The sequence below is a fragment of the Apiotrichum porosum genome (assembly GCF_003942205.1).
Source record: "Apiotrichum porosum strain DSM 27194 chromosome Unknown scaffold_4, whole genome shotgun sequence".
NCBI classification, from domain to species: Eukaryota; Fungi; Basidiomycota; class Tremellomycetes; order Trichosporonales; family Trichosporonaceae; genus Apiotrichum; species Apiotrichum porosum.
The window spans coordinates 159,195-185,526 of record NW_021167111.1 but is presented as its reverse complement, the minus strand read 5'-3'; the positions used below and the strand labels follow the sequence as shown (position 1 = coordinate 185,526).

The 26,332-nt window shown below is 58.9% G+C and overlaps 10 protein-coding genes across 10 annotated transcripts; 5 read left to right on the top strand and 5 right to left on the bottom strand.

Annotated features, from left to right (window-relative positions):
- Window positions 1–1,550: 1,550 nt before the first annotated feature.
- Window positions 1,551–3,431, top strand: EHS24_006798 (uncharacterized protein; the record flags this gene model as incomplete). Its single annotated transcript, XM_028622200.1, has 4 exons — window positions 1,551–2,059; window positions 2,097–2,631; window positions 2,670–2,838; window positions 2,878–3,431. The coding sequence occupies 4 exons, from the start codon at window positions 1,551–1,553 to the stop codon at window positions 3,429–3,431; spliced, it is 1,767 nt and encodes a 588-aa protein (XP_028477092.1).
- A 795-nt stretch (window positions 3,432–4,226) lies between these two features.
- On the top strand, window positions 4,227–5,288 carry EHS24_006797 (uncharacterized protein; the record flags this gene model as incomplete). Its single annotated transcript, XM_028622199.1, has 4 exons — window positions 4,227–4,670; window positions 4,711–4,806; window positions 4,848–4,981; window positions 5,027–5,288. 4 exons carry the CDS (start codon window positions 4,227–4,229, stop codon window positions 5,286–5,288), a joined length of 936 nt encoding a protein of 311 aa, XP_028477091.1.
- An 876-nt stretch (window positions 5,289–6,164) lies between these two features.
- Window positions 6,165–8,516, top strand: EHS24_006796 (uncharacterized protein; the record flags this gene model as incomplete). Its single annotated transcript, XM_028622198.1, has 9 exons — window positions 6,165–6,344; window positions 6,394–6,824; window positions 6,866–7,166; window positions 7,204–7,352; window positions 7,389–7,523; window positions 7,561–7,739; window positions 7,798–7,983; window positions 8,041–8,301; window positions 8,356–8,516. 9 exons carry the CDS (start codon window positions 6,165–6,167, stop codon window positions 8,514–8,516), a joined length of 1,983 nt encoding a protein of 660 aa, XP_028477090.1.
- Window positions 8,517–8,688: 172 nt separating this feature from the next.
- EHS24_006795 (uncharacterized protein) lies at window positions 8,689–10,860 on the bottom strand (the record flags this gene model as incomplete). The annotated part of the gene is made up of 11 exons (XM_028622197.1): window positions 8,689–8,852; window positions 8,910–9,216; window positions 9,263–9,772; window positions 9,814–9,832; window positions 9,875–9,933; window positions 9,973–10,085; window positions 10,131–10,152; window positions 10,199–10,283; window positions 10,326–10,426; window positions 10,466–10,531; window positions 10,573–10,860. 11 exons carry the CDS (start codon window positions 10,858–10,860, stop codon window positions 8,689–8,691), a joined length of 1,734 nt encoding a protein of 577 aa, XP_028477089.1.
- A 536-nt stretch (window positions 10,861–11,396) lies between these two features.
- On the bottom strand, window positions 11,397–11,753 carry EHS24_006794 (uncharacterized protein; the record flags this gene model as incomplete). The annotated part of the gene is made up of 2 exons (XM_028622196.1): window positions 11,397–11,404; window positions 11,579–11,753. The coding sequence occupies 2 exons, from the start codon at window positions 11,751–11,753 to the stop codon at window positions 11,397–11,399; spliced, it is 183 nt and encodes a 60-aa protein (XP_028477088.1).
- Window positions 11,754–13,963: 2,210 nt separating this feature from the next.
- On the bottom strand, window positions 13,964–16,793 carry SEY1 (the record flags this gene model as incomplete). Its single annotated transcript, XM_028622195.1, has 5 exons — window positions 13,964–15,084; window positions 15,126–15,377; window positions 15,417–16,060; window positions 16,162–16,485; window positions 16,531–16,793. 5 exons carry the CDS (start codon window positions 16,791–16,793, stop codon window positions 13,964–13,966), a joined length of 2,604 nt encoding a protein of 867 aa, XP_028477087.1.
- A 1,384-nt stretch (window positions 16,794–18,177) lies between these two features.
- Window positions 18,178–18,995, bottom strand: COX4 (Cytochrome c oxidase subunit 4; the record flags this gene model as incomplete). Its single annotated transcript, XM_028622194.1, has 5 exons — window positions 18,178–18,227; window positions 18,282–18,393; window positions 18,470–18,602; window positions 18,775–18,808; window positions 18,863–18,995. 5 exons carry the CDS (start codon window positions 18,993–18,995, stop codon window positions 18,178–18,180), a joined length of 462 nt encoding a protein of 153 aa, XP_028477086.1.
- A 520-nt stretch (window positions 18,996–19,515) lies between these two features.
- On the top strand, window positions 19,516–21,795 carry EHS24_006791 (uncharacterized protein; the record flags this gene model as incomplete). The annotated part of the gene is made up of 2 exons (XM_028622193.1): window positions 19,516–20,895; window positions 20,935–21,795. The coding sequence occupies 2 exons, from the start codon at window positions 19,516–19,518 to the stop codon at window positions 21,793–21,795; spliced, it is 2,241 nt and encodes a 746-aa protein (XP_028477085.1).
- An 844-nt stretch (window positions 21,796–22,639) lies between these two features.
- Window positions 22,640–24,181, top strand: EHS24_006790 (uncharacterized protein; the record flags this gene model as incomplete). The annotated part of the gene is made up of 5 exons (XM_028622192.1): window positions 22,640–22,920; window positions 23,120–23,207; window positions 23,299–23,351; window positions 23,415–23,503; window positions 23,583–24,181. The coding sequence occupies 5 exons, from the start codon at window positions 22,640–22,642 to the stop codon at window positions 24,179–24,181; spliced, it is 1,110 nt and encodes a 369-aa protein (XP_028477084.1).
- A 288-nt stretch (window positions 24,182–24,469) lies between these two features.
- Window positions 24,470–26,285, bottom strand: MET2 (homoserine O- acetyltransferase; the record flags this gene model as incomplete). The annotated part of the gene is made up of 3 exons (XM_028622191.1): window positions 24,470–25,727; window positions 25,801–25,974; window positions 26,077–26,285. The coding sequence occupies 3 exons, from the start codon at window positions 26,283–26,285 to the stop codon at window positions 24,470–24,472; spliced, it is 1,641 nt and encodes a 546-aa protein (XP_028477083.1).
- Window positions 26,286–26,332: the final 47 nt, after the last annotated feature.

Below are 26,332 nucleotides of genomic sequence, written 5' to 3'. Positions count from 1 at the left end.
ACCACAGCCACAACAGCCCCAGCCATCCCCCGCAACTGAGCCCAGCGCATATTGGAGGACCACAAAACCGGAATGTGGTCGGGTCATTCTTCATTTAGTGTGTCTCGGCTGTTCGACAAAATGGTAAAGCCTGGACACCGCTCCCCGCCTTTCCAATGGCCCAAATAGCCAAGGGCCGTCAGCTGTTCTAGGCCGTGTTGCCAATGCTTGCATTCATCATTCACCTTCGTTTACTCTCTCACGTTCGGGTCGTGGCTTGTAGCATCGGTCGATCAATCGGAGGTAGGCTCAAAAGGGAACACTCAGTCTATGGCCATAGGGTAGGATCTCACGCACCTTAGAGCACTAGCTATGTATGTTGCATTGCTGGACAGTAGAAGAGTGGATGGTCAGTTAGCAAGGTGTGAGGTAATCGACTCTCTATCCGCCTGTCGCTGACTACGTTACGATGTCAGGTGATATGCAGCGCGGATGGCGCCTTGCCCGTTGAGATCTGCGTAATGTTCGGGGGCGGCGCAGGTGTCTCGGCTGATGAGCGGCCAAGTTGAAGGCTGTCTGAGGCTGGGAACACGGCGATTCCATACCCTCATCAGTGGCCCAGTCTCGTTCGGCTCCACAGGATCTAGACCATGAGCGGCGGTAAATCATCAATCGGGCGGGTGTCTCAGCTCTCATGGTTATCTACTTCGTGAGCAGCTGCGGGCTTGAGACGACTACAGGGATGCCCGGTATGGGACTCTACCTGGAAAGATAACCAGCACCTGCGTGCGATGAAGAACTGGGTTGGGCTGTGCAGCACAGTGTCTCCGTTTTGAGCCGCCATCTATAACAAAGTACATTGCCTTGCACTGCCACTTCACGTTCATTTATCAGCAATCGCGCATGGATGTGTCTGACAATCTAACATGGGTCTGCTGTGTCTGTACGTTATTTCTGTCTGTGAACATGATTTGCCCACCGATGCCAAGACTCTAAAGGTCTGGGCCCAGATCCACATTTGGCTATTGCACACGGGTCTGTGAAAAGTTGGCTGTTCTGGCTTGGCACTGGACCCCGGGTAGGGAAGCGGTGTCAGAACCAGTACGCACTACATGTACCGTACAGCTGGCAGTTCCGCATGAGGTACGGGAAGAGGCTTTATGTCCAATAACCTTTTGGACCCAAAGCAATCCGCGGTTCTCGGAGCCCAACTGGAACCCTTGGCGGCACAAAGCCGGAGACGGCTGCTCAAACACAGCTACGAAGGCGGGTGCGCCAAAGGAACGGGAGATCGGGGCCAGGAAGCCTAACGGGGAGTACTGGCAGGTGGTACCGCAGGATCTGCAGAGGAGCTACAGAGGAGCTGCAAGCTTCAGAGCTGCAGTGCTGGCTATGGTGATGGGTCTGTGAGACTGTGTTGAGTATCCCATGACCATGGGAACCAGGCTGCACCACCCACCGTCTCTCCACGATCTACTTCTTGTTACCATCTGCACATTCACGTTCGGACTGGGTACCGGGTGCCTATCGACAACGCACACACCTTCAGCACCTTACCACCATCACTGAACATGGTGTCCACCATGCGACTCGTCGCCACATTGGCGGTGCTGGGAGCATCTGCCACAGCCTTTGAGCCCAACCTCAAGTTCAACCTGACCGTTCCCGACACGTCTGGCATGATCTTCTACTTCAACGACGTCTTTCTCAACAACAGTGTGAGCTGGCAAACCGTCTTTACAGACGTGCCGACCCCGTACGTCAAAGGTATGGTCGGTTTCGGCACCAGTAAACATGTTAGCTTCGACGGCGCGGCGGCGGCGGCGATGTCCCTTTTCGTGGGCACTGGTCTTTGGTGGAAGGGGTTTATCTACAACCCAACCAACCAGAACTTGCCTACAGGGTTCAAGATGAACGGCACCGACCTCGCCGACACCATTCCCACCGCCACCGGCCCAGTGTTCATCGGCAAAGGCAGTATGCCGTATGGATACTACGAGTCTCTTTGGTATCCGATGGACAACGCCTCAACTGTCACCATTGAGAGTGTCACCGTAGAATTAGGCATGTCAAGTGACAAGTGAGGCTGCCCCGTATGAGAGCCACGCTGATACCAGGTCTTCGTTTGACCAGGTGCCGTCCACCACGCAGATGTTCGTCATGCCCGACGGAACTCTCAACGAATTCTATACGAATGTTGAGAACTCCAATTGGACGGCATACAGCGACATTGCTGGCGTTAATGGCGAGAGCAACACAAAGTACAGTCAACTTATGGGTCAAAGTGGGGCTCGTATCCAGATGACAGTGCCGGCCAATACGTCCTTCGTCATGATCAACGGTACCAGCTGTCCGACCTGTGGAATCACCAGGATGCTCTGGAACCCTCCCCTTCCTTACTGGTCCCACAAGACTTGGGTCGAGGCTCTCATGTGGAACCCCTACTGGGTCATGGACAGCATCGTTCATGTCGCCACGCTCGACCCCACGGTGCAGTACACGCTGGATATCATGGGCGAGACAAACCCTCAATACCTTGTCGATGGTATCAGCCTCAGGAGCACAACTTTCTGGAGTGGCTCCGATGCGTCAAACTCGACTGGTGGTGGTGGTGGTGGCAGTTCGTCCAACGCTGCCCTCATTGGCGGAGTGGTGAGTGGGCAATTCAGACATTCCAGCTAAACTCTCAGGTGGGAGGTGTCGTGGGAGCTCTCCTTCTGGCGGCTGGCGGATTCTTCTTTTGGCGCCGCAGCAAGAAGAACAAGGAGAAGAACAACACTCAGCCCGATTTCGAGATTGAGGACCAAGGAACAGCATTCATCCCATCTCCTACTGTTACGCCTTTCAACAACCAGCCTGGTAAGCCGAGCGCTCCTTGTGTCCATACTAACTGCTCAGTGATGGCTCAGACTACTGGCTCTGGCTACCCATCGTCCGGCGCCAGTTACGGACAGCACGGTTATGCGCCAGGCCCTGGGTCCCCGGGCAGTGGCTACGAGGGCCCCGCCATGGCTGCGGGCGGTTTCGCCGCGGGTGCTGCGGGCATGGCAGGCTTTGCCAAGGCCAGGGAACACGCCGCCGAGGGGCACAGGATGTCGACCGGCGGTGTCTCTAGTAACAGCGGTTATTATGACGGCGAAGACTTCAGCGGTGACGCTTCAATCAGCGGTGGTTCAGCCGTCCCGATGCTCTCCCCTGCCTCCATTCACAGTGGTATGATGTACAACCAGCATCAGGATGCCGGTGCTCTGAGTCGCCCCCTTCCCGACCCACAGGAGATTCAGGTTCCTCCTTCGTACGACCCCACCTGGTCCCCCCCACCTTCTGGCTCCTCCGTGCCACACAATGTCGATCAGTTCTCTGAAGCTGGACGGTCGTCGGTCTCGGGCGCTCACCTTCCTCCAGGCGCCGACTACCCCGCAGACGTCAAGAGTCCCCGAGGACCCCAGTAGTCCATTATGCTACAGAATAACCGGCTGGCAAGAAAATACGTTATACATGAAAGAAAGAGGAAGACATTTTAAACAGCTCGGCGAAGGCGGACAGTACATACATATAACCATATTTGCTTGGCGGTCTGTAAGCACACTGAGGTAGTTTCAGTATCGTGAACGAGGAGTGTCTGTACAGGGTCAATATGCAGCGACTTTCCAAGCAAACAGAGGTGTGGAGGGCCATGAAATCGGGATGTTGTCGCCCGCCATCCCGCATGCAAGGATATTGTTGCACTGTACATTAGTCAGATATATGGCAGTCTTGTGGCTTGGTGGAGCTGTGTGTTTACATCGCGTAACGTTGCTCTCAGTGTCTTCTATCCGTCGGTTGCGTTTTCTAGTGGCCAATGGGTGGCACATGCTTTTTCATCTCGCGACTCGGATGCATGGTGGAGGTGGAGGAGCGCCCGCGGCCAAAGGGTTTAGACAAGCGAGCAATGCCGAAGTCCATCTCACAGATCACCGATGGTCACGAGAACTAGGACGTGCCTCTTAGTGCAGGCGCAGAAATGGTGTTTGGTCAGATTCTGGAGTCGAAGAACCTAGCTCTTGAGACGCGCTTGTTTGTTAAATAGCCGACCTGGTGCAAAAAGGACGCCATCCACGACGAGGTACCCCACCCACCCAGAGGAGTGAGTACAGGACCCACCGCCAGTTCAGCTTGTCACCTAAGCCGCATCTCGGGCGTATGGGAGCGATATACCGCCCCCTGCCATGACGAGTGACCTTGAAAATGCTCACCATCTCAGCATAATGGCCATCGCACGCTCCACAGTTCCTCCCCCCGGCGTCTACACGCCCATGCTCACATTCTTTAACCACGACGAGTCGATCGACCTCGAGTCCACCGCCTTGCATTCCCTTCGCATGGCTGAGGCCGGATGTGTCGGGGTCGTGATACAAGGGTCGAACGGCGAAGCCGTTCACCTGGACAACGAAGAGCGTGTCACCATTATCCGGACCGTTCGTGCTGCCCTCGACAAGGGCGGATACAACAGTACCGTCATTGTTGCAGGCATTGGCACGCAATCCAAGAAACAGTCTGTCACCCTTGCCAGGGAGGCGCACGCTGCTGGTGCCCGGTTTGGACTCTTGCTCCCACCCTCGTACTGGGCTGCTGCTATGCAGCGACCGGTCCTCGAGGCGTACTTCAAGGACGTCGCTGACGAGAGCCCCTTGCCGATCGTCATCTACAACGTGAGTACACAGCCCATGTGCAACACTGATTCTGTTTCAGTTCCCGGCCGTAGCGAACGGTGTCAACATGGACTCGGACCTCATGATCGCTTTGGCCCAGCACCCCAACATTGTTGGCGCCAAACTAACATGCGGCGTAAGTATGTAGGTCATGTTCATAACTTCTTACGCCAACAGTCCATGGGCACCCTCAACCGCGTCTGTGCCAACGTGCCGCCCACTGACTTTGCCTGCCTGGGAGGCAAGGCTGAGTTTGCACTCCAGAGCTACGTCGGCGGCTCCCCAGGCCTCATTGCTGCTCTGGCCAACTTGTGAGTTGCCTAATCTGGCCAAAAGGGCCGCAACTGACGCTACAGGTCCCCCAAGGTGCTCGTCGCCCAGTACAATGCCTACATGTCGGGCGACCTTGCCCGTGCCCAAGAGCTCCAACGCCTTCTGGCCGACGCGGACCTTGCCCAGACGAAGCTTGCCATACCTGGTCTCAAGGCCGCCGTCGTCAAGTACTTCGGCTACGGATCCCCCCGCACTCGCTCTCCCCTTCTGGATGGCGACATGACCAAGGTCGATGCACAGGCCGCCGACCTGGATAAGCTGATGGCTCTTGAGAAGAGCCTGTAGAGTTGTAGAGATACGTGGCCCGTGTCCCCTCGCTCGACCTGGGCGTGGACGTCATGTGTTCCTGTATCCTTCGGTGATCTCAGTGGCCAGTAGGCAGGGTTACTCAGGAGACAGAGCCGGCAATTTCGGGAGCCAAAGGATGTAGCAATCTCCACGGTGATATCCTGTACATTTGATGGCAGTAAAACAAAACAGTTATGTGAATGTCTGCACCTCATCGTCAGAGTACCACCGTGTCATAGCCGCAGTGATCTAAAAATCCTAGAAAATAGCCCGAAAAATGACTTAACCAGACACGCAGTCGTCTGTCGATGTGCCATTCATCACTGATATTCAACACATACAGTGTGAGGTGAGAGCAGCTCTCCACTTCAACCGCTGCTCCAAACCCACCTTCTCCCATAATGCGTGTCGCGCCTGTAAGCAGGAGTGTTAGAGTGTCACGTGCCGGTGCGGAGATCACCGTCGGTTTGCTTCCGCTCCAGACGTCATGACTCCCCACATCACTTCTTGTTCCTGGCTCTCAACAACAACTCCATTCTCTCCACGGGCACCTCACCTCTGTCTGACCCAAAACAATCGTTGGTTAGCACGACATGCCGGCCGACGCAACGTGTGAGTTGACCTGAGATAGCATTTGCAGACTTACGGGGAAAATCTAACAAACGTCAGCAGCTCAACCGTCGGGCCGTGAGCCGCGGTCCCGACTCGATCGACCATGTGATGTTTGTCGACGGCACAAGCATCTCTGCATCATCCCCGTCCGCGGTGAACCCTGTGTCAGCTGCAAGACGAGACGTAAAGAGTGCACTTTCGACGACCCGCCGACCACGCGCAAACGGAAACCGAGGGTTTCGACGACAGCAACCAATAACAATGAAGACGCTGGCCCTTCCACAGTGGGTGGAGCACCGACAAGTAGATGCTGATGACCTTTCACAGTCTTTCGCAGCGAGCAAGCAGTGGATGGGAGCTTATCCGGAGATTGTACAGCTACCTGTATCTAGCTCTGCTACCGGACATGAGGCGCGTGGAATGTCGCCATCTTCAATGCACGTGAGTCTGTTTCTGATGCGAAGCACTTCTACAACTGACACTGGAGTAGAGTGCTTCATCCAGTCGGTTCTCGCTACCCGGCGTTCAGGACCTTCCCGTCCCAGGCAGCGCCATCCGTTCAGACCTCAACCACTGGGCTCAAGAACGCCCTCCCGGCCACGGCTCCATCCTCGAGGAGAACCTCCCGCCACTGGACGTGGATGGCGACGATGAAGAATCACATTTCGTCAGTACGGGCGCGTTCAGTAGCCTTGCACTGAAGGATCGTGCTTCCGTCGACCCGGCAAAGTCCAGTTTTGAGCGCGTGGCAAACCTCGCCTTCCGACAAGTATCAGCCGAACCTAGACGGCCAGTCTATTTCATCAAGCACCCGTCGTTGCAATACGGCCGAGGACCAGATACTTCAAGGTCGGCACTGAAGTCCATTGTGGCGAGGTGTAACAGGCTGGGAGACCGGTTGCCTCAAATCGCCCTCGAGGCGTGAGTACAGAGACACCAGGAGAACACCGCTGAATTCTCAGTTTCACCTCCATCACACTCCCTTCCATGCCCTTCATCAACTCCAAGCGGCTAGTGGCTTCATGTGAAGTGGGAGAGGCGGATGCGTCATTTCCACACGCCCTTGTTACGGGTATCATAGCCCATGGTACGCCATACATGCCGATTTTGCGCTCCATTCACCGAGATCTGTGGCGCGACACCCTGCTGGCGCTTGAGGACGAGTATCGACAACCGCGACTGCGCACGATTCAGCTCGAGCTGCTGATTCGTACGTCCCGTCCGAGCGAGAATACTGGACAGAGCGAGATCGGTTTGGCGAGGGTGAGCTTTTTTATGCCGCAGCTAAGCTGACGATCAGGCGGTTGGAGCAGCTCATCTCCTGGGCCTCCACATGGACCCGACACATTGGAACCTGCCATTATGGGAACGACGGACCAGGAAACGCATCTGGTGGACACTCGTGATCCACGACAAGTGGCGGGCCCTGTTCTTTGGTAGACCGAGCAAGTAGGTCGAGTGACGCTAGTTGATCTGACGAACCAGTATCCACAGCAGCAACTACGACGTCTCCATCCCCGACCTAAGTGACAGCGACTCTGGCAGTGAGATGCCTATCAACGAACAGTTGTCGTTTGAGTGCTTCATCGCTACTTGTCATCTCACATCTAAGATTGTCGAGTAGGTAGCCTATTCTCATCAACGCTGACCTAAGCAGTACGTTATTGACCAATTTTTGCACTGTGCGAAGCCTCGCCGACCCGGCCTCGCAAGTCACGCGTCTGGCGGTGTTGGAGGATGTCCGAGCCAAGCTGAAGCGGTTCGAAGATGGCCTTACCGAGCCCCTGCGCGTGAAGCCGCTCCCTTCAATGTCCGAGTCAATGCCGACTGGCGTCTGTGAGTCTTGACACATGTCGCAATGCCGCAATCCCAACGGGTCCTGACAGTAACATAGACTCGTTCCAGCTCTCACTCCTGGGTCTAGGCGTGGTCACCAACCGCCTTATCCTCGACACCTTATCCGACCAGCCTACCTCGCACGGCACGTTGGCCGTCCACAACGCTCTCCAGGCGTGCGAGCGCGTGGCACGCCTCATCCTTGCCCTGACCCAGAGGGACTGTGACCTCTTCTGGATACCATGTACGCGTCTCTAACCGCGAATGTTTGACCCTGCATTATGCTGACAGGCCGCGCCAGACTCGTCTCTGCACATCTCCAACACGGTCAGCCTGCTCCTCCGAATCACCCTCACGGCTGGACGGGACAACAACACCGTCTACACCAGCGCCATCGACTGGACGGTCCGCGTCCTCGACTGGCTCGTGACAATGACGAATAACTGGGACGTGGCGCAGGCCGCCCTGCGCCGTATCGCCACCCCGCTGTCCGTTGCCAGTAGGGAAGTGCCAGATTTCCAGGCCAGCTACCGCGCACTCGCCAAGGCGCTCGGTCTTCCCAGTGAGCTAAATCACAAGACTCGGAAGTGGTTAGCTGACACCCAAACCCCCGCAGTGGACGACGAGAGCAATACGGCCGCAGACCACCTGCTCGAGACTCTGGGCATTGACTTGTCGGGCGCCGACTGGCTCGATTCCGACTTTTCGTGGCTCCTCCACTCGTCCGATCTTATGGGATATGACGGGCTGCCAGGTCGCGGAGAGGCTGCGTTCTAGCGTACCCATTAAGTCATGGTAGCTGGATGTGACCCCTGGCACTTTTCATAGGTTCATGGCTTTACATGTGCCCTCTGGCTGTTCACTGCACTTTTCCGCTCCCTTCGGCCTCCTTCTCGCTACAATACAGCTGTCGTACTGGATCGAACCATCACTTTGGGCGTCATCGGTCCTAATCCTGCCATCCTTGCAGGTTGTTAATGAGCTTGTAAAAGAAACGAATTGTCGAAAAGTGGGCGTTGATGTGGATACGCTCGTTGACAGTGTGGAAGTTGAGCAGCTGGGTCATGGGCGCCGGCGCAAAGCGGTAAATGTGGCGTGAGAGGTCCCAGTAGTCTGGTTTGGGTTTCGTCAGCTACAGTACTCTCAGATGAAGAACAAGATGTAGCTCACATTGCGTATCTGTGAACGCGGTCATTGCAGAGGGGACCACGACCGCGCCAGGGAAGACATGCTTGATCGTGCCGCCCATCAGGTCCCATACGGGACCGCTGTCGGGGGTGAGAGGTGCCGGCTCGGTGGGTGGATACTCGGTCTCGACACGGATGACGTTTTGCGCCACGTTGGCGTGCGAGCCAAAGAGGTCCAGCGTCATGTTCATAGCCTTGGCGATTGGCGAGATGGCACCGATGAGGCGGTCGAGGACGTCCTGGGACGTCTCGAAAAAGCCAATGCGGTAGTTGGTTAATGAGGTAACGTGCTGTCCGTCAGCTAAGTCGATGCGAAGAACCCGAAGCTGCACATACCTCTGGGAGAGCGTTCAACTTGATGCCGCCATTGACAACCGTTATGGCATGGGTCGTACGCAGGAACGCCTCGAGCGCGACGTCCTCGGCGGCGAGCTCCCCGGCCAACTGGGGCCAGCACTGGGGGCACCGGACGAGCCCAACGGTGTCCTTGTCCATCTCGCCATAGGCAGCCGCACATTCGAGATACCTGATGAGCGGGTTGGTGGCCTCCAGATACAGTGGACCGGGGTTCTGTTCCATGGCGGTAAACATCATGCCGGCGATACCGATGGCAGTGTGAGGAGGCGGGCGACTGGCATGGCCACCTGGCATGGAGATGGAGATGCGGACCGTCATCAACCCCTTTTCGGCGAGTCCGACGCGGGCAAAGGTCTGGCCAAAGTCCTTGTCGACGCCCGTGAAGCCCTCGTCGAGGATGAGGGACGCACCGTCACGGCCATACCGCTTGAGAATGTGTTGCGAGAGGTGGCCGGCACCCCGAGGTCCAGTGATCTCTTCGTCAAAGCCCTGCGTTGTCAGCTACGCCCGATAATCAGTAGCTGACGCACGAAGGAGTAGAGGATGGTTCTAAGCGTTCTAGTCAGCTGAACATGGGCCGCCATGCCTCACCTCTCAGGCTTGAAGCTCTCCGACAAGAGCTTCTCTGTTGCGGAGAGTTGCGCAATAAGCTGTGTTCTGTCAGCTAGCGAGGGGAGCATAGCACTCACAGTCGACTTCATGTCCGTTGTTCCGCGGCCCCACACCCACCCCTCACTGTCCAAGTGGGCCGAGAATGGTGGGTAGGTCCACTGGTCGAGCGTGGTAGGGTTGATGGGAACCACTGTGCTGTCAGCTTGAGGGATCAATCGTGAAGCTGCTGGCTTACCGTCCTGGTGGGCCATGAAGATCTAATACTTGTCAGCTGAGGTTGGGCCACGGCCAGCTGCCACGTACAACCGGTTTGAGGGACGAGTTCTTGCCCTTCCAGGTGAACAAAAGGCCGTGTGTGTTCACATGCTCCAGTTCGAGGTGTTTATGACTGGACGTGAGCTGGAATCAAAGCGAGGAACACTTAGCTCACAAGAGTGGGAATGTCTGGCGGAGATACGTCTCAAACGTCGTAAAGATGTCCCATCGAGAGTCCGTTGGGTCCATTGGCATATCGTCAAAGCTCTCCGTGGGCTACTGTCAGCTCTTCGATCTTGCGCTTAGCCGACGTACAATCTGGACAGCCTCGGCCAGACGGGCGTATGCCATATCTCGGTCGGTCTCGCTCGCTGCCGGGTTCTTCTGTCAGCTGTAACACTCCTGGTTTCTTTTCAACTAACCCAGTCACCGCCAACGTTGCGCACATCGGGCTGCACGGGACACCGCACGATGGCCGAGTCGGTAAGCGCATGGCCATGCTTGCATTCATGGCTTGAACCACTGGCACTCTGCCCGCTGGACCACTTGAGTCCGGCCCAGAGCGCGACGATGCCAATGACAGCGGCGAGCAGGATCTTCCTCATGTCTGGCGGAGGGGGGTTGCCCGTCCCAGTGCTGGAGGCGTGGATGGACGGAGGGGCTGGGGCGGGGTCTAGACTGGATTTCTCCTTGGGTTGCTGGGCGGACATGGTGCTTGGTGAGGCTGAGAGCAGGTGAAGGAAAGAGGGTGAGACGACGAGGAAGACACTCGAGGACCTGTAGTCAAGTGGTGGGCAGGCCGAGTGGAGAGTCTCACATGGCATTCTCCGCCGACGTCATGTGCGGGGGAAGCGAAGGTGCTGGTGGACCCAACGTAGAGTCGTCAGCGGCAGATTGCAGGCACGGCGTGGGGTTGAAGCATAATATGCACGCAGACGAGTAGGGAGTCAGTAACAAGTCGCCAGTGGCCAGTGGCTAGTGGGACCAGTGGCGGCCAGTGATCCAGTGATCCAGTGAGTGGTAAGTTGAAGGTTGATCACCACAGTCCTGTGTCTGAACTGCACTCTCAGTGGCGGTTGCAGTGACACTCGGGGGGGGGAACGGCCTACGTCTCTTTGCTCGTGAACATGTCATTCAAATGCATTTGTATAATGAGGCTAAATGGCGGGTCCGGCGCGTGCGCATGCAAACATGCAGGTCGTAAGAGGGTGTTTGGTGTAGTGTAGTTGTTGTATTGGTGTAGACTCTAGGCATCTGACGAAATGGGTCAACAAGCTGAAATTGAAATTGGGTGGCGAAAATGACGACTCACAAATACAGGGTCGGCTGGTTAATGGTGTACAACGAGGTCGTGTCGATGATCGATGAGGAGGCCCAAGAGAGATGGAGGCGGAGCAGAACAGAGAGAGGAGTAAGCTCTTGCTCAACGCCTGCGCGAAGTCTCGTTGCGGGCCGAGTACACGTTCATGACCGAGTGGACCAGGTCGGCGAAGCCGGGGCAAGGGTGCGCGCTCAGAGGGGTCGAGTTGCGGCGGGGGGAGGTGGGTGGCGAGACGGGGGTCTGGGCCTGGACGATGGGGCGCGAAGCAGCGGTAAGAGTCATTGTGATGGTGTTGTTGGTTTGGGTGTTGGTGTTGCGTAGAGTGTGCAGTGTTGCGGTGAGGCAGGTGGGCTTGGCAGTGTGTGGTTGAAAGACTTGCATGCCCAACACGCCGGTCTTTATATTCTGCGTCTGTCGGAGGAACCCGAGTCGAGTGTGAGTAGTCTGACGTGAGCCGTGCACATGCTGAGGTGATCGCATGTCGCTGGACCAATCATATGCCTGGCAAATGTCATGCATTGGCCCATTGTCCCCTTTCTCGACTTCCTTTTGACCTCGTTTGCGAACAATAAAGGGCCCAAAATCGGCCGACAAGTGCAAATAAAGGCGCCAGAACTAGGAAGCTTTGCGCCATCGTCCAGGGCACATGAGCACGTTCGCACGGCAAATTCCGGACCGCACGCCGGCGCCTGCCAGCAGCGTCCACGACCGTCCACCGTGCAGCAAAACCTTCTCACCAGGGCGACCAGTGCGTCCAACCCCAGCACATGCATTACACGCTTGGCAGAAAGAAGCTGCTCTTTTGCTTGGCAAGCATCAAGCGAAGCGCCTCCTGCTGTGCATAATGTGACGTCGGAAAGAGCCTGGCCGACGGCAATGGGTCCCCCAGGGACCAGTGGCCAGTGGCGAGCAGCAGATTTGCCGCAGACGAACATTGACTTGATTGCGGTAGGCTGCAGCCTCAGGCTCCTGCGAAGCATGACACACTTGGCACCTGGACCCGACGATCCGATGACCTGAGCGTCGGGTGCTGGAATCCCGACCACTGATCACTGAGCCACTATTGACTGCTCAGTCCCCCAGTGCGCTCGGGTAGGTGGGCGTCAGCACATGAGCTAGTTGATGGCTGCAGTCTGCGCACACCTCCTGCCAAGCCACTAGTTGGGCGGAAGATGCCGAGAGGACCGGAGATGAGTGTTTGGTTCAGTATCTTTCAGGATACCTGCGCATTCGCCACATGGAACGTCATTGTTTTGCATGGCCCTCCTACTCATCCCAGACAGCCGGCGTCGTGGTATGTGGGCAAACAAATATAGGCCTCGAGTGCAGAGTGGTAGTCACATAGCCAGAGTGTTCCCTACAGGGGAGCCGCGCAGCACATCCTACAGCCACACTTTGCACGATAGTTTAAAAGCTAGACTCTGCCTGCCCCATTTGAGCCATCAAAGCACCTGAAAACCAGCATTCGGTCTGGCCTGGAAGATAACATGGCCGTCGACATGTGTTGCCCAGGCTCAGGAGAGCCAACGACGATCCGCCACCTTCACCTTCGTGGTAGTATGGCGGATCTCGTCTATCTCGTCTAGTCGTCTATCCAGCCTCAAGCACGCTCCATCCTGGTCTCACAGTAGGGTATGAGTGTAGATCTACTGCCAGGCTCTTCTGAGTTCTCCCATGTCTGAAAGATGATCCTCCTGACGGGCAGTTGAGCGAGATGAAGAGCAAAACGTTCAACGTGGCAGAGGGCGGAGGTCTCCTTCAGACTTCACGTCGCACCAAAACGGCGGGGTACAGTGCATCATCACTCCGACTGTGATGCCCGCCATATCCAACTGTATAGCCTCAACCTCTCCCCACTCGTCGACCTAGAGACACTCGTCGGTACGCGGAAAGAGTACGTACGGGTGCTGCCTATATTCACTCAGGCGCACCGAGCCGTCCACAGCCGGATCTCATTCATCCTATCTAACTCACCGTCGCGGGCATGGACACCCGTCATGCGCGGTGTGGATGCACTGCGCCTCGGCATTCTACCATCTCGCCTCCTCGGCACGCTCCGTAGGGTTCACCAGTTCTTCCAAAAAACCCCACCCCCGTGGCACCGGGTTCGAGGTCGTCAAGCTCGTCAAGCTCGTCTCTGGCACCTTTCGCACCGAGGCTCATCTTCACAGGCTACCGGCCCTTCAGCGGCGTCGAGTTGTGCCTCAACATCGTGTTAGGAGGGCACGCACCTCCCTCTATCTCGTCTGGCGTCTCCGCAAAGGGCAAGACGCTACAGTAAGCCGACGACCAAGCCCATCACGTCACACAACACAGTGTACACAGTCGCCTTCTTCCTAAATCAATGCATCTTTGTATCTGGATCTGGATCTGTCATCTGGCCGTCTGCCATGTCTGTATTAGCCTTGCCTGGTACCGCGCCTCTACTGCCCGACAAATCCAATATCGCCCGCTCGCCCGCCCGCTCGCCCTTGTCTCTTCTCTCTTGTTCTCTACTTCTCAAACATCTCGCCGGCGACGAGGTCGCCGCGCCGCCTGGCCTCGTCCGTGAGGCTCATGTCGTTGAGCTCGTGGTCGCTGCCAGCGCGGCGGCGCTCGCCGCGGGCCTGGGTCGCCGGCATGGGGTCCACGAGACGCCTGGATGGCGCGGCACCGACGGCGGCGGGCTCGGCGAACGCCTCGCGGAGCTTTTCGGTGGCTATCCTGCGGATCTCGCTCAGGACCGTGCGCGTCACTTGGAGCAGGGGGCCGGCGAGACCGAGTTGCAAGATGATGTATGCGGACGCGGCGGCCACGACGAGCAGGGCAAAGTACAGGGGGTTGAAGAGGACGGCCATGGCCTCGTTCCATCCCAGCGCGACGAGGAGACCGTAGATCCACATCGGGATCTGGGCGACCGAGGACACCATGGAGCGCTTGGCCTCGACGTAGGCTGCGTCGGCCTCGCGCTTGAACCGTGTCTCGAGCGAGTTGAGGCGCGTGGGCGTCACGAGCGTGAAGGCCGTCGAGGGGTCGAGCGAGTCCTCCTCGACGTCATAGTCGGGGTCAGGGGAAGGGAGGGGCGGGAGGAGGTCGCTGTCGACGGGCTTGACAGTCGCAAAGATGGGGAGGAGGGTGAGGGTATCGTCGCGGGCCTTTTTGAACGCGCCGTCCAGGTCATCCTCGGGCTTCCACACGCGCGGCACCCCTTGGTCGTCGTAACGGAACCGCTCCTCAAAGCTGCCTCGCAGAGTCGACAGCACGACAGTGTCGGCAGTCTGCTCCTCGAGCTTTTTGCGGAGGGCAAGCCATGAGCGCAGCGCAAGCGTCTTGAGCGCAGACTCGTTCTCGTCGGTCGTGCAGTTGTAGCTCGTGGCCTTGGCGAGGTACGTCGTCTGTGACGATTTGGTCACATCGCGGTATGTCTTGAGAACAGAGTCCCACATGTCCGTCGACGGCTTGCTGAGTGCGAGCTCGACGGGCTCGTTGATACCCTTCTTGACAGTACGCTCAATGCCGTTGACCATCTTCTTGGTCTCGTCCGCACGCGACCGGTCGGCAACGAGCTTCAGGTCATCGTCAAGGAGCTCCAGCTCGTGCTGGTACTCCCATTCTGTGCCGGGAATAGTCACCTCTGCGGGGTCAGTATGGTGTTCCTTGCGCCAAGTGACCCACCCTTGGCAATGGCCAGGAAACCGTCACGGGCCTCCGCAGTGCAGCGGGTCACGACCTGGGCAAAGTCGTACGAGGGTCCCTTGAGAGCAGCGGCAATGTCGGCGACAAACTTGGCAATGGTGGCCTTGTGAGCATTCTTCAACTGGCCGAGGTGGAGTGGGGAGATGGAGGTGTGGAGGTTGGTGAGGAGGTCGAGGCGCTTGCGCTGGTACACACCCTGGTGATAGCGCGAGGCGGCAGTGTCAAAGGTGGCTGCAATGGGTTAGCACAGAAGGTGACCTAGAAACCCACTGGTAGCAGCTGCGAGCCACTGTTCCATGAGGCTGCCGAGGCCGTCCACGATGGTGCCCGCCTCGATGGGCTTCCGCACACCCTTGGCATTCAGCGTGAACGTCTCGGTGACAGCGGTGGCAATCTCGTCGCAGCGGAACTGGGCGAGGAGCTCCTGCTGGGTCGGGAGGTCGAGGTCCTTGTTGGTCAGGACCTGTTGCCAGATCCCGTCCATGTAGAAGCTGACACCGTCCGCGGGGATACGCTTGTGGTATGCGGGCTGGAAGACATAGTCGGAGCGCGTCCGGTCGGTGAAGCGCCTGCGAAGGTCGACGACGGCCTGCTCGAACTTTTCGGGCATGAGGATCTTGTGCGGGAGAGCAGCAAACGACAGGTCAAAGTAGTCGGTCAGGCGTGTGTCAGACAGGTGGGCAGGCTTGGAGAGCGTGTGCCAGATCTTCTCCATGTCGGCAGTCAGAGTTGCGGTGAGGTTCTCGATGGGCGTGGCTCCGACGTGGTCACGAATCACAAACAGGATGAGCGTCTTCTCCTTGGTCCTGCCCTGCGTCGAGTTGCCGTCGCCACCGAATAAGCCGAGGTTGACCTCGAACACGGTCTTGAGCAAGCCCATGTTGGCACCTTGGTAGAGACCAATCTGATGCTCCCTGGGCACGGTCAGTTGGTGGCGGCCGGGGGATTATAAGGGGTTGTGGGGATGGGGACCATGCCACGTCCAACCCAACCCCTTGCACGTCACGTCACTCACCAGAGGTTGACAATGAGGACCTCGGTACTGGCAAGCGAGAACAAGGCGCTCTTACGCTCAAAGTCCTGGTCCTCGCCGCGCTCGCGGCCGTCGGTACCCTCCACATCCATGACCAGCGTCGAAGAGTAGGCGGAGGGACACATCCAAATACCCTTTGTGGTCTGTTGGCGCTTGGACTCGTCCATGACATCAAACGACGTGCCAAACAGACGGTTCAGGAGGGTCGACTTGCCCGTAGACTGCGATCCGAACACGGACACGACGTCGTACGCAAAGCCCTTGTCGAGCATCCCCCACTTGTCCAGCGAAGCCGAGAGCTTGGTACTAAAGGGCAGTGGTCAGTACCACGCAACGACAGGAGACACCCACGTAAACTCCTGCTGCTCATTGACAATCTGCAGCCTGCCCTCTCCGACCCGGTTTGTGGGCTGGGGCTGGGGAGGGGTGGCGAGAGGTGCAGCGACGGGGGCGGACGGGGCCACGGCCACGGGGAGCGGAGCGACAGTAGCCGACGGCGCAGGCTGGGTAGGCGGGGCCGAGAAGTCGATGGTAGGCGATGGGATAGCCACCGGCACTGCCGGGGCGCCGACAGGATCGGCGGCCACGGTATGAGAGTCCGTCTCCAGACTCATGGCAAGACAAAGTGTGTATGTGATGAGAGGAGGTGGAAGGGAGAGATCTCGTGAATGGATGGTTCGGCCACGTCCTGGAGCGCGCCATCGTCAACAGAGGCCGAAGCTTAAGTGGGGGGCCTCGAAAAGAGACAGTGGGCCCCGCATTCTGGCACTGCTGTGGCCGTCCTGGCCGCGTCATGGAACTGCCATGGGGGTACGCGTGTCTGTGTGTACGCATGTGAGCGATGCATGGCCACGGTGCGGCCGTGTTGGTCTGCAGGAGTTGAGGAGGAGTGGTGCTGACGCTTGCGTACCGTGAGGCAGAAGGGCAGTCGACAATGAAGCAGCCACCTCCAAGTAAAACAAATGTGGCACTTTGGAGGCGGCTGTGTCAAGCTGACAAAGTAAATTCGGGACAACGGACAAGGTAGTCGACAGGCAGTTCCTCCTGGGCTCATGAGGGACCATTGGACACCGTCAATGAGACCCAGTTGATAAACAAGCAACCAGTGGGCATGCCTTGACGCGGTCCCATCTTTATCACAGCAATATGTATATCACTAGAACGCTATTGTCACAAAAGTCCCTCTTATCATTGACAGATTGAAACTCTGTCATTACGTCGTGGAAGTGTGAGCTGCCGTGCCAGGTAGGACACGCCTTCATGAGAAGACGGCCATCAGTACAACCTGGGTCATTCAGAACATACACTTCGGCATTTCTGTCGCGTGGCAACCTCGTGGCATTACCCTGACAGCCAATCGAGAATCTTGAGTCAACGCGCTCCCAACTCTCCAGCATTCCTGACACCCAGGTCACAGAGAGGACCCCACACAAACATGGGTCACTGGTACACTGCGCCTCCTCCCTCGCACAACAAAGATATATCTAGGAGACGAGAGACGGGAGGGATTGTGGCAACTCGGTTGAGTTCTGACATTGACCAATGGGCTGAGCCGCGTTGGGCGTGCCTTGGCACCATTGTCTATGTCAGTGTTGGCCCATCTGCTGTCGTCATTCCATGATCCATGTTACGGTCTGCGCTTTGGTCTGCGCTTTTTCGTCGTTGTCGACCGGGGGTGTGTTGGCGGCCTCACGAGCAAGTAGAGGCCGTAAACCACACATTCCGGACAGCGTCAGTATTTCGACTCGGGGGATTGGCTGAGCGCTCGAAGTGCCTCGGCGCTTCCCACCACCACCACCCCTCCTGCCATCCAACACAGCGCCGAGGGCCATCTGACTCTGCCACCGTCCCCGCTGTATCCAGAGTCTGCCCCCAGAGTCTGGACACCACAGATAGCTCCTCTCCCCGAGATGTGGGGACGACGATCGTGGACTGTGCGTGATGATATATTCATTTTGTCCCTAGTTGTTTCCTCAACAGCCCCCTAGGACCAGTTTTCTAGTGGTGGTGGGCAAGCGAGTCGTGAGCCTCGTACTTGAGGTTGTAGACTGTGCGAGTGTTAGAGCAAGGACGACGGCGACCAAGAGTGACAGTGAACGTACCCGAACCGCACTCGGGGCAGCGGTGGTTCTTGAGGCTGGTGTTGAGGTGGAGCCAGATGGTGTCGTGCGAGTCGGCGGGGAAGCCGGTGCAGCCAACGTGGCGCTCGGGGAACTGTTACCTGGTCAGCTATTGCAACTCCAAGCAGTTGGCAGGAGGGGATAGGGGGTGGGCGGGCATGATGACGCACGTAGGAGAAGACCTCAATGGGCTTGTCGAGGGTGCCAATACGGTCGGCCTCGAGGGGGGTCATGTCGAAGACGTCGACGCCCTCGACCTTACCGAGGAGCTCGAAGCGCTCGATACCGGTAGCCTGCTGCTCGCTGCACGGGTGTCAGCATTGGGTTCACTGTTGGTTTGGCGGTGGCTGTCCGGGCCCCTCCGAATCTCAAAATGGCCGCCTATTGTTCCTCCGAGCGATAGGTTGGAGCGACCAGCAGCATCTCCATCTTCTGCAGCACGGGAGATGATAGTCTCTCGTATGCGTGTACGCACTCTGTGGGGATCTGGCCAGCCTGGACGCCTTCACCTGTCAAGACGTCAGCGCATGTCAAGTCATTAGCCAGCAGGTATATAGACGAACCGAGAAGCTGGGGAGGGCCGCCGGCGCCGGCGCGGAGGGCCGAGGCCGAGAAGGCGCGGGGGACGACAGCCTGGGCGGGGCGGGCGGCAATGAGGGGGCGGGCAGCGCGGAGGGAGCGGAGGAGGGCGACCATGGTGAGGGGGAGGTGTGGTGGTGAGAGAGTGGTGTTGTAGGTGGGTTCGACAAGAAAGAGGCAGGACGCCATTCGACGGCCACCCAGCGAGCGTGTGTGGGTGTCTGGCGCCGGTGCCCAGGCGTGGGCACAGGCCTGCCAGCCCGCCAGCAGCGCCTGGGTGGGAGCCCGCCGTACGGTGAGAGCGAGCAGACCCGACACCCGCCGCTCTGGGCTGGGAGCGGAGGCATTTATAACGCCGCGGGATGTGGCAGTTGAGAGTTGATCTACGCAGGAACCCGACGCGCGTGATTTTCCCTGGCGCGCGCACGCCACCCACCGTCAGGCAGGTCATCTTGCAGCCTGCACAGGATGGACGTCGCGTCTCTCTTGATCTCTTGCTTTCATCATCCATTGCCATGCAGCTAGCAGCCGCTGCTGGCGCCCATACCCAATAATCCCTCCTCCTCCTCCACCACCCCCTCCCTCGACACCCTCCCTCCCATCTCCCGATTTCACCCCCTCCCCTCCCCCTGCCACCATGTCTTCCTCCTCGCGTCTTCCTCTCGCCCCCGATCCGGACAAGTGGCTCACCGCGAGGAAGGTCGACAAACCCCTCAAGCAGCGTCCACTTGTTAGCTCCCAGTTCAAAGCCCACCATGGAGTCGCAACACCTCCGTCCACGGGACGCAAACGGGGCAGTGCGTCCAACAAGGCAGCGCCGGCCGCGCCTTCCTCCTCGGCATCTACAAAGCGCCGTGCCCCAAACGCGACACCAACGGCACCGATCCGTGGCATCGCCTCTTACCTCACCCCCACGAGCGCCGATGTAAAGAGGCCCAGTGCAACAGCAGCTCGCGCTAAGCTTCCCAAACCTCCTGCGGTGCGCACCCCATCACTGGACCCCAACACGGATGCCAGCGTGACGGCGTGGATGGCGACTCTGCCGCGTACACGTCCTGTCGAGGAGCCAGTAAAGTCCAGTGGTGCACCTCGTACACCCGATGTGCCACCGTTATCCCTCCGCGACCTTACCCCTGTTCCCGACGACATCTTGGCACGCCACCGTCGCTTGTGCGGGCAGGACAGCGCGCGTCGCACCACGGCCGTGTCCCCTTGGCGCCGTGGGCAAGAGACCGAAGAGGACAAAGAAGCTGCAAAGGCTGCACGTGCAGTTGCGCGTAAGGAGGCCGATGAGCGCATGGAAGCGGAGCGCGAGCGCAAGCGTCGCCGTCTCGACGTGCGTGAGGCGGTTGCCGGGGAGGCGCTGCATCGCGTCAACACGGCCAAGGAACGTCGCGCACTCGGCGAGTTCAAGTCCCTGGTTCAGCTATCCAGCTCGGCCGACGGGTCCTCTTCACCTTTGCGCGACCGCGAGTCGTCTCCCAGTGAACGCCAGGCATTAGCACAGAAGGCTGGTCCCAACACGACTCTGCGTCGTTATACGTCTGCGCTGGAGAACCCTGTTGGTCATCGTGACAGCGCGTGGCCATCAAAACAGTCCAACACTACTCCCCGCCATTTCCCCCCTCTTCAGACCGCGAGTTCACGACCTCCTCGCTCACCAGTTACCACCCCACGCAAGCAACGGTCGACGCAACACCACAAAGTTACCCCGCCCAAGTCGCTAAAGTCGCATACACCCCGAAAGTACGACGAGCAGCAGGAGACGCTCTTTGTGTTCCCGGCGCCTCCGCGGCAACCCGTCTTCAAGCAGCCCGCGTTACCAAAGCCGGTCTCTGGTTGGGAGCCTGTCGACATGGAACCCGAGACCCTAATTACTTGGAGCCTGGGTGGAGAGACTCTTGAGGTTGCATCCCCGCCTGGGACAGTGCCCCATCAAGCTGTCGCTCAACCTCCCGTGGAATTGCGCTTTGCCGCGCCATTGTCAGCCATTGTGGAGGACGATGATGCAGATAGCGTGAGTTGAACATGCCTCATTGCGTAGCTGACCCCTCAGATTGCCCCTTCCATTCCCTCCCAGTCGTTCCCTCATCTCCTCGACTCGTCCCCGTCGCCCGACGAGCGTCACTCTAGGTCGCCGACTCGCGCGGGGTCAACACCCCCACGACTGCCCGACTTTCCTGCTGCTCGTTCCCTGCATCGCAAGTCGAGTGCCACCGTTCCCGAGTCGTTTGTGTACGTCGCCAGCCGCTCTCCTTCCCCATCTTCCCCCTCGCCCCAGAAGAGGCTCATCCGTCGCGTGGGCGATATTATGCCACCCAAACGCGGCTTCTTCTCGTCGATTACGGACATGCAGTCACCTGCCGCTTCAGAGTCCAACTCTCGACTGTTAACGTTGACCAAGGGATCGACACCAAAGGCCGCACCACGCCGCACCAAGACACAGGACAAGTCGCAGTCCAAGCTTGAATCCTTTGGATACTTCCCCAGCAAGACTCGCGCGGTCGCCGACTTTGACGAGGCGTTCTCGGATGAAGAGGACCTGGACTTTGGCGACGAGCCCGTTGCGTTTGCCAGCCCACTCTCTCGGACTGGCCTCGTCCCCGTACCCGATGCGCCCCCTCACCCCGCCCTCCGTCCTGCAGGTATCCGCGAGATGGCCAAGCGCCAGACTGCCGCCATGGACCGGCATCTTGGCCAGTCTTCTCGCCATCCGCAGAGCCCAGTATGGTCCGCCAAGGACGACACAGCGAGCCACGGTGAACTGCCCCAAAGCGACCCCCTATTCTCCACCGACACATCCAGCAGCCTGCCCTCGGACGACGGACCCCGGATCAGCGAGTCGACCCGTGCGTGGTGGGACAAGCTGGGGGAAATGTCGGAAATGTCAGACGGCGACGGTCTGACAAGTTTGTAAAATGTACGCCCAACAACAACACCCCGTAGTTTGTTTGTAGACATCCATACAGTAGTAGTAGCATGCATGTGAACAACATTTTATCATTGTGAAGATGAGGTGCAGGACGAGGTATTGGCACCGGGCCACCGGGGTAGTGTGGCGGGGAGAAGTATGGTGATGTGGCCCCACACACAACGCCACGAGCGGAGGTCGTCCAAGCAACATGCCGAGGTGAGCGCGTATGAGCGGGCGCGACTGGTCTCTGATCTCTGTCGAGTGTGGCCATATTACTGCCTCCTTCCAGTCCCTCGTACCAGTATAGCACCGTGCAGGAGCCAAGCTGTCCGGCCCATGACAAAGTCAATTAAGTGAAACCGTCTTGCCACGCGTTTTGTCGTACGCGCGAAATCTTGAAGAACATGGCTCGTCCACTGGCCCACTCATTGGCAGGGGGTTTGGGGGCTCCTGTATCGCTACCATAATTCAGTTCACGCCGACCTGCTGCCTGCTGTCAGCGGCGGTGCGTAGTCTATTGCACTCTATGTACAGATCTACAAGCATTGGCCGTGCAAGACGCATAGGTTCCGAGGTCGCGCCGCCGCCACCTGTTGGACGCGCGCGCGTCATTCATTCCGCTAGCGGCGGCGGCGTGTCGTTCCCTACCCGTTTTAGATCTCACCGCGCTTCGCTATGCTTTCATCCTTGCTCGTTTCTTCCATCCATCCGCGCCTCGCACTGTTTCCCACACGTCTCCGCTTAGTACACCCAGCGTCTCCCACACACACACTCCCTTATATACCACCGCCCAAAAGAACACTCCAAAACAACAGCAACACTGGCACAGCACGCACGCAGCGCAGTGATGGCTCCAGTGCCATACACGTCCCAGCCCCCGTCCCAGTCCCCGCAGCCATCCACCATCTTGGCCCAGAGCGTCAAGTATCGGTCCACATACCAGAAACGTACCTCGCTCGTCGCCATGTCGCCCACTGCCATCATGTCTGAGCCTGCGGGAACTCCGGGGCCCGGCGGTACCCCCGGTGTATCGACACACACGGCCACGGCGCTTGGCCTGCCCCGCTCGCCGGCGGCGACGGCCAAGCTGGACGATATCTCGCGCCGCGTGAGGGAACAGAGTGACCGGTGAGTGGGAATCGCGTAGCGTCTGCCCGCGAACGTGGCATGCCGCGGTGTTGCTTCGTGTGCGTGTTGCGCGCCTGCCGCCAGATGTTGTCGACGGTCGTGAAATCATCTGGCCGCCGACCCAACACCGCGCCGGCCATGTGGACTGTGGACTGTGGACTGTGGACTGTGGACTGTGGACTGTGGACTGTAAACGTAGCGGCGCTGACCCCGCCAGCCTCCAGCGCGCACTCACCCCGATCGCGGACGGTATCAAGGTGTTTGCCGACACCAACCCCGTCATCTTTGTGCGTCTGGTCTTACGTGTGCTGTGCCGCAACGTCCAAAGCATAGAACATGCTCCGTGTACCCAGTTCGTTACTGACAACGGTCACGCAGACCTTCCTCGCCATCTTTGCCGCGCTGAGCTTCATCCCCGTCGCGTGTTTCGTGTACGTGTCCGATCCTGTAGACTCAGTGGGAAGAGAGAGTAAACGGCGCTAACTCCATTTTAGCGGCTTTGTCGTCGCCGCCACAGTCTTGTTCTCGGGCACGGCCGTGTTTGGACTGTGCTTGAGCGTCGCCGCCGCCGTCTTCTTTGCAGGTACGTATCTGTTGGCATACATACACCCTCCTTGCAACTCCCCCACACCCACATGTTACTAACTCTTGTTCCTCCACAGGCGCCGTCCTCCTCCCCGTCCTGATCTTCACGGGCACCATGGCCCTGCTCTCCCTGTGTTGCCTGCTGGGCCTGTTCCTCGCCCACCGTCTCTACCTGCACCTCACGGACGCCAGCGCCGCCGACAGGGGCATGGTCGAGACGCTCTCCACGGGCGTGCGCACCTGGTTTGACGAGACGCGCTCCCGCGTCGGCCTCGGACCGCACACGTACCGCCCCATGGCGTTTGAAGACTACAAGGCGTTCGACGAGCACCACCTCCAGCACCAGCACCAGCACCAGCACCAGCACGGCGCGCACACGCACACACACCGCGGGAGCGAGTACGTCGCCGTGACGGGCGGGCCCGGCGGCGGCAAGCCCCAGCTCGGCTTCATCGACTATACGGCACACCACCCGCAGCCGACGCCGAGCCACCCGCACGCGCCGGCGCACACCGCGCACGGCGCGTCGCCCGTGACCATGCCCCGCATCAAGGTCGAGTCGAAGTCCGACCTGTTCACCCCACAGGGCCAGTCGCAGGGCCAGCGTGTGCGCCCCGCAGACACGACGGTGGTCAAGCGCGAGAGCGACGACAGCGACTGGGAGAGCGAGGGCTAGAGGCGCTAGACGACGGGGTGGTTTTGGTTTTGCCCAGTGCGCAGTGCTTCCTGCTTCCGTTTCCGTTCAACTTGACACATATGACTAGTACATTCGACCTTTGAAAACGCGACTACGACGTCCCTCTTCTCTCTCTCTCTCTCTCTCTCTCTCTCTCTCTCTCTCTAGTACCACCTTCCTATCGTCTCCTGTATACCGATGTTGTAGATGATGATGATGCGACAATATGACGATATATGCCTGTTTGTATGGTTTTTTTTTTGTGTTACCTGGAATACCGCTTCGCTTTTACCAGCGGGTGACGTCGGCCTCTGCCTCGCCAAACACCGACTCCTTCTTGACGCCGAACCCGTCCTGTTCGTCCTTGTTCCACTCGTCGAGGGAGATGACGCGCTCCTGGTAAAAGTTGGGCATCTTGCGCCGCAGCCAGCCGTCGACCCAGCCGTTGATGGCCTCAAACTCGAGGAGGAAGCCGTCGTGCCCGTCGGGCGAGGGGATGATGACGAGCTCGGCGTCGGGAATGTACGCGGCCAGCTCGCGCTGCTCGGACGGCTGGAACAGGCCGTCGCTCTCGATACCGATCACCAGCGCAGGCGGGAGGAGCGACAGCGCGTGGTGCAGCGCCTCCTCGATCACCTCGTCGTCCTCGGACCGAACCACGGGCAGGTCGGCCGAGGGCGTGCCCGGGAAATTGGACGGGAGCGACAGGTCGTGCGTGTCGAGCTTGCGCGTAATGTGGATGTAGCAGTTGGCGTCAAAGCGGCCCGTAAACTTGTCGCCCTGGTAGCGGAGGTACGACTGGGCGTTGAAGACTTTTTGGTTGCTGCGGTCGCCGCCCGTGCCGAGCTTGCCGCGCGGGACGCCGAGGGAGATGTTGGTGCCGCCGTTGGACGAGCCGCTGGGCGAGCCGTTGGCCGCGGCCGAGCTGGCGCTGGTCTCTCCCGTGCCGTTGGCGTCAGCGCCGTTGGCCTCGTTGTTTCCGTTGGAGCTGGGCGAAGACGGGATCGGCGGGGTGCCGGCCCGGCTGCCTTGGAGGGTGGCAAACGACCTGTGGCCGTCGTTGTGCTGGAGCCATGCGGGCGACCTGGTCAACTCGCCATCAGACGGCTCGGCGGGGTTGGTCGTCTCGGATCCGCCCATGACACGGACACCGAGGGGAGGCACCTTGCTCGCGCGCGAGATACCCGTCTTGCGGCCAAACCTCGACTCGAACGAGTCGCGCGAGCGGTAGGTGAGCAGCGCCGCCATGCGCGCCGCCGCGAGACCGCGCGTCGGCTGGGCGTGCAGGTCGACCTCGCCTTGCTCCTGCTCAAAGTAGTAGCCGTCGCGGTAGTCTGGGTCCGAGTAGATGGACTGGCGCTGGGCCTCGCCCCACGAGATACACCACGCCGAGTGGCGAGCCGAAGTCGCAAGGGGCACAATCGCCTTGACGAACCCTGGAGGCGTGTTGAGTGGGTACTCGAGCGTGGTCATGCCGCCCATCGAGCCGCCAATGACCGCGGCGATGCTGTTGACACCCAGCTGGCGCAGAATCAAGTAATGGAGACTTGGAATTTCCGAGTCAGTGCTGTGTGCTTCGCCTCACCCAACCACACCGCCACCACGCTCCAAAATCTCACCGAACATCGTCCTTGACACTGCTTCCAGGCATCTCGGGGCCGTATGGCTTGCCCGTCGCCGGGTTGGCGGTGACGCTCGAGATCGTTCCATAGGGCGAGCCAATAACGTTGCCACAGAAGATGAAGAACCGCGTTGGGTCGAACGCGCGGTTGGGACCAAGGAGGGGTCCCCACCTGACACAAAGTGAGCACGCCATCGGCCAACCTCCACACCCAGCAGCTGTGGCCGTTCGCCACCACCACAGCTGCAGTGGGCATCGAGCAACAAGCACGCACCAGTCCTCCATGTCGGCGCTGCCCGTGAGCGCATGGCAGATGACAAGACAGTTGTCGCCCGCGGCATTGAGCTTGCCCCACGTCTTGTAGGCGACGGGGATATCGGTGAGCTCGACGCCGGATTCAAACGTAAAGCGCGGCACCACCGCAACTTCTTGCTCGATCAGAGACGAAAAGGGGTTGGATGTAGGCGGAGCTGGGATGGTCATTTTAGCATGTGCAAGTATGTGGGTGATGGAGAGGAACAAGGAAAAGG